The following is a 5,732-nucleotide window of genomic DNA, read 5'->3' as shown; positions in this document are numbered from 1 at the left end:
GAAGAACTGAGTATTAAAGTTTGACTGTAACATTCACATTTTTATTGCACAGTTGTTGTTGTACACTTCAGAAGTTCAGCCACAGGTAATGAGTACATTTCCTAACAATATTGTACTGTAGGTCCAATTACTTCCAATGGACAAATGGCAACATTCACTTTTGTCAATGCAACAGCCAGCATACAATAATTTTAAGAAGGATGGTGCTTTTAAGTTTGTTCATATCACTGAAGTAAACATTATGGTCTCTTAGAAATCACTAAACAATGACTGAAATCTGTAAACAGCATAATATGTTTAAATTTGTTGTGCTGTTTCTAAAGAAAGGGTATTACCCAGATGCCTTCATGGTTTTATAAGTTTAGTGCAAATCTGAAAAAATTAAGGCAACATTTATAAATATATCAAAAATAGTTGTCCACAACTACCTTTGTTACAAAAATGGTACAAAAGTTCTGTCTTGGACAAGTGTGAGCGACATGTTTTTGAGTTCTTCGGGAGAATTTACCGTCTTGTAACCCAGCTGGTGCAGGATTTGTGGACACACAGTTTGTGTGTAGTCAACCATGTCGTAGGACAGTTTCAACCTCCAGCTCTCAGCATTGGCTGCGGAGTCCCTCACCGTGCCATACTTATGCTTCGCCGACAACTCGTTGCTGCCTCGAGTGTTGGTCTGTATCCACTTGACCACGTTCTTGTCCAGGGTCATGCCCAGAAACTGGTAAATCTCCTTTGTCTTTTCAAGGGGGTTCCTAGCTAAGTCCTCGTACCTCACCAGCATGTATTTCCCCTTGAGCCAGTGGGGCCGACTCAGGCCCGTGGAGACAGAGTTGAGGAAATCCTCACAGACGACGGTCAGCTGGCTCAGGTCTAGGTTATATGGTTTCCTACCCGTTGCCCGCCAAATCCGCCACAGCCTGTACGTGTCACGGAATGTCTCAATCCTGGAGGACAGGATGCCCCGTGGGTCCCGCACCAGCTGGATAATCTTCAAGTTGAGTCGAGGGTCCTCCACCAGTGCCCTCAGGTCTCCGATCTCTGGCACCCGCACAATCTTGATGGCCACATGCCGACGCTCCTTGCATGACTCGGTGGCCAAGGTCATATTGAGGGCGGCACACTTCTTGACACAGTCACCTTCCTCAATGTTCACCTCGCTGGGCCCAAACGCATCACACACTGGAGGGGAGCAGAGAGCCTTGCTGGCACCCCGGCGAAAGAGCTTATCTGTGGTATGGTTCACGGGTTGGGGCTTGATGTAGCTCTCAAGAAAGTAGAGGTCACAGCCATAAAGGCTCCGCAGGAGGTCCCTGCTGGCCCCCAGCATCACCCTCCGGTCAGCTGTGCTCTTGCTGTGAGACAGCCGTGGGATCAGAGTGGTCTGCACATGGTAGAGGGGCTCAAACAGATAGAAAACGTCCGAGTGCTGGTTGAAGAGCTGGCCCACGAACGAGGAACCGCTGCGGGTGGTGGCCAGGATAAGGATGTGGGTCTTCCTGGAAATGTTGTAGGTGAAGTAGGGGTACTCATCGCAGATACGCTCGAAAGCATCAGTGTCCTGGCCCAGGCCGCAGTTTAGGGGGTTCGGCACCGGGCAGATCTGAAAGGGCTTAGCTGTGAAAGTCCTGATCGCTGTGTATTGGATAGCTATGGATGCCAAGGCTAGCAGGATCACAGCCTTCCAGGAACATTGCATGGCTGAACAACTTCATTTAGACACTGCAGTCTGTTTTGATCCTATCTGTGGTGCACAGAGGAAAAAATGTGATTAGGGTGCCGCAAAGGAATAACCAAAACAGCACAGATCCACCATTCATACTATACAGTAAACAGGCAGGAGCAAGCAAATAAACTCACAGTCTGCTTCTGGGTCTAAGATAAACAGGAGACATTTACTGGAGCTTCAAGGATTAAAATCACAGCCTATTCCAGGAGCTGAGAAAGTTATCTTTAAATGAAACCCTTTCCAAAACCCTAAGTCAAAGATGAAAAAATCTGCTGTGGGCAAACAAGCAAGAGAAGAGAGAGCATTTAAGAAAGTTATGTAAGGGAAAAAAAAAACAGGAGTGGTTCAAAATATTACAGCAATTAAAAGAGAAACGGCCCTGTGTCTGAGGCCAAGATGTTATTTACATGCTTTAATATGTAAGATTAAAGCCGACCTTGGAACTTACCCACGGAAAAATCGTCCTCCAAATGTCAAATGAGCACTACAAGAAGTGAGTGAACACTGAACAGGTAAAGGAAAGAGAAGAAATGTCCGAGACGTGCCCAACATTATTTCACTGTTAACATAAATCTGAAAGCAGCCCATTACGCAGCGCTAACACCGACTTCCCGGCGCACAACACACCGCAACTGCATATACTGTATACAAAGTAACGGCTCCTTATCGATTTATACCCCACGATATGTTATGTGTATTAATCCGTGCTCTTCTTAAGGGAGACACACGGATTTTCGATCTTTTAACGCATTATATTTAACTGAAGCATGACGAATGGGTGCACTTGTATTATTATTTTAAAACATTTTAAAAAAATAATAACAATAATATTATTATCGTTATTGTTTTTTTGTTATTTTTTATCTTTAATAATATTTCTAATATGATTAATAATAATGATAATAATAATAAAAATAAAAGGAGAAAAATAATTAAAAAAAATAATAATAAGAAGAAGAATTAAATGTACATTTTATTTATTACGGTCTGTGCCTGAATTTTAGGACTGCTGATATGACCGAATTTTTGGTGATTTTTCCTGTTCTATAAAGTTTACACTCATATAAAGTACTTGTATAATTTAAGGGCTCGAGTCGAGGACACGCTCGTCGGGAAGACCGTCGCACCGTCGCGAGACGCCGGTGTGTAACGCGAACCTCAGCGGCGACACGCGCGCGAAGCAACTTGGGGGCGACTTCGACGCACCTGTGGCAGAGCAAAAGCGCTCGCGCCGCCTCGCCTCGCCTCGCCTCGCGCGCACTAACGCGCGTCTGGCCGCGCGAGTCGAGACAGAGGCAGCAAGTGGGAATGGGAGAGACGCGGCCTCGCGCCGGCGGGTAGCGGCACTGAGGAGGACTGGTTTACCGCAGCGCGAGACGAGATACGCTTCTTATTTATACTCATAGACAGCGAAGACTGAAAAAAAAATCAAGTCCATAAAATAAACGTGTTGCTTAATTTGGGCAAAGAATTAGTACGAGGTCGCTCCGCCACAGGAAGTGTTAATCGTTTTATAACGATTTAACCGGCTGCGAAGAAGAAGCGGAGAGAGAGAGCCCTCGGAACAACGTCACATTTTGCGAACAAAAAAAAGGTGCAAATTATAAATAAAAATCGAGTCGCCTTCTAAATATACTTGCCTTACTGACGAATGTGAAAGAGGACGCGGGAGCGCGCAGCAGGACCGCCAATGTGCCGTTCGGTACAGCAGCCCCGCTCACAGAGGTTCGGTCCCATTTCCTCCAGGAGGAACATCCACGGCGGGCATCTGCCTCGCAGCCGCTCTCCGGCCATCGGAATGATGGCGAGCAGGCAAAGCGAGCGAGGTGATGTCCCCACCGAAGGGAGCGGGCAGCCTGCTGCTGCTACGCGGAGCACGGCATCATCATCATGTCTGTGTGGTGGGTTAGCGGCGGTCCGACACCGAGACGGGAAGCTGTGTGTGTGGAGAACTGCTGAAGAAGGGGCGCCGTAAGAGAGCGGGGAGACAGCTGCAGCATCCAGCGAGCGCTCCGGATTCTCCCGTCTTCAGCGAGGCGCGTAGGTGGTTCTGTGTGAGGTATATGAGGAGCAGGCAGCTTCCTGAGCCTCAGCCTGGACCACCCCCAACCTCGCGCCGCACATCCCTCCCTCCCTGCGTTGCTCTCTCCCTCCGCAGCCCCCTTTTTTTTTTTTTTTTAAAGAAGCTCTTCCTCTAACATTTCTCCCGCGCGTCGTGATGCAGCCTCCCCCGGCCCAACGCCATCCCGGTTAAAAAAAAAAGAAAAAAAAAAGCAGCCCGAATGCATCATTTTTGCATCATGCAAATATTTCATATACTGACCGCAGAGAGACGTCACCGATCCGCCAGCCGCACACAGCAGAAGCACGGACGAAACGAAACGTCTACGACACGTTTCTTTTACATCGTATCCCAAAAACTGTCTAAATGGAGAATAAAAGACCTTTTTTTCTGGGTATCGCTGACTGAGTTTTGTCTTAAGTAACGCCTTATTTTGTAAAATTTAGTCACTACGTCTAATATTTTTTAAAAAAATCTGTGCAGCTTTAATATGAAATCTGAAGGTACCGGCGTTTAAACTGGTTATTCTCTTTGGAAAAAAAAAAAAAAAAAAAACTTGAAAAGTGCTGCTCTACCTTTGTCTGGTCTTAGAGAATTAACTGCTTACATAAAGTGGAGGTCGTGGAAATACAGAAGTGTTATTTAGACAGCTGTTTAAAGATGGAACACCTTGCCTGCTGTTGTGCAGGTACATGTGGTAAAAATTCAAGACTGGCAAGGGACTACCTTCACTGTGCCAGCAATAATGCCAAGGTACTACACAGAAATGGCATTAGTCTCAAGAGAAAAAAAAAAAAAAACACACACATACTTTCAGAACCGCTTGTCCCATGCAGGGTCGGCACCCCAAGTGGGACTCGAACCCCAGACCCACTGGAGAGCAGGACCCGGTCCAACCATTTATTCATATATATCATGGTGGGCTCACAATGAGTTTAAAACGATACTACAGTGACAATCATAAAAATGCACTGTAAACAGAGAAAGCTATAAGATGCAAAGGGAATCTATGAAATCTTTCAGAAGTGTGACAATAAAAGAAAACTGTTTACAGATATGTACATTGAATCATACTGGCTGACATCTACTCTAAACTGCCTCATTGAACATACCATGCTGTTTGTTTGTTTGTACTGTATATATGTCTTTGTATTTATTTCTACATTTACAGTCATTCACTTAGCACACACTTTTCTCCAAAGCAACATACATCTTATAGAGAATACAATTTGTACATTACCTTAAGAGAAAGAGACATAGCTACAGATGTGTGATTAAGTAAAGTTAGTTTCCTTCACCATATGCACCGACGTTCATTACACACGTAGCTGCATAAAACTTCACCAGAATATTGCCAAGTCCAAATCACCTTCCTAGTAGTTTTTTTTTTTTTTTTGAGATACATATCAACATTTAAGTTTTATTGCAGGAGTGGGTCTGCAAAGGATTGATCTGATCATGATCATGAACATCTATACCTAGGGCATGAACATTTATACCTTACACAAACTTAAGAGATAATGGGCAAAGCAAGTCCGGAAGAGATTCGTTTTAAGATTCTTTTTAAATGCGGACAAAAATTCAACAGTTCTGAGCGAGAGGAGGAGCTTGTTCCACCACAACAGAGACAGAACTGAGAACCTCTGTGCTTTACCTTTCGTGCGGGGGACCACCAAGCAGGCAGATGTGGAAGAGCATAGCAATCTGGCTGGCGTGTAGTGAATGATCAAGTCCTTTAGATAGCTGGGAGCAGTTCCATTGATGCATTTGTAGGCCATAACCAGGGTCTTAAATCTGATCCGGGCAGCTATGGGAAGCCAGTGCAGAGAAGCAAACAGAGGAGATACATGCGAATGCTTTGGCAAGTCAAACACAACTCGGGCAGCAACATTCTTTATCAGTTGTAGAGATTTGATGGCAGTAGCAGGAAGGCCAGACGAGAGT

General features: G+C 45.2%; 1 protein-coding gene across 2 annotated transcripts; it reads right to left on the bottom strand.

Moving 5' to 3' along the window:
- Window positions 1-351: 351 nt before the first annotated feature.
- On the bottom strand, window positions 352-4,066 carry chst1 (carbohydrate (keratan sulfate Gal-6) sulfotransferase 1). Of its 2 annotated transcripts, none has more exons than XM_018763246.2 (2): window positions 4,050-4,066; window positions 352-1,741 (listed from the first exon to the last, which is right to left on the bottom strand). In XM_018763246.2, the coding sequence occupies exon 2, from the start codon at window positions 1,694-1,696 to the stop codon at window positions 434-436; it is 1,263 nt and encodes a 420-aa protein (XP_018618762.2). In that variant the 5' UTR covers window positions 1,697-1,741; window positions 4,050-4,066; the 3' UTR covers window positions 352-433. The 2 variants fall into 2 exon arrangements, with proteins under 2 accessions (XP_018618762.2, XP_018618761.2); XM_018763245.2 differs by lacking the exon at window positions 4,050-4,066 and adding an exon at window positions 3,367-3,937.
- Window positions 4,067-5,732: the final 1,666 nt, after the last annotated feature.

The sequence above is a fragment of the Scleropages formosus genome, chromosome 11, assembly GCF_900964775.1.
Source record: "Scleropages formosus chromosome 11, fSclFor1.1, whole genome shotgun sequence".
Classification (NCBI taxonomy): domain Eukaryota; kingdom Metazoa; phylum Chordata; class Actinopteri; order Osteoglossiformes; family Osteoglossidae; genus Scleropages; species Scleropages formosus.
This window is presented reverse-complemented; position numbering and strand designations above follow the sequence as displayed.

Excerpts from the sequence above, each read along its gene's own strand:
- chst1 (XM_018763246.2), bottom strand. The coding sequence starts at position 1,696 with ATGCAATGTTCCTGGAAGGCTGTGATCCTGCTAGCCTTGGCATCCATA.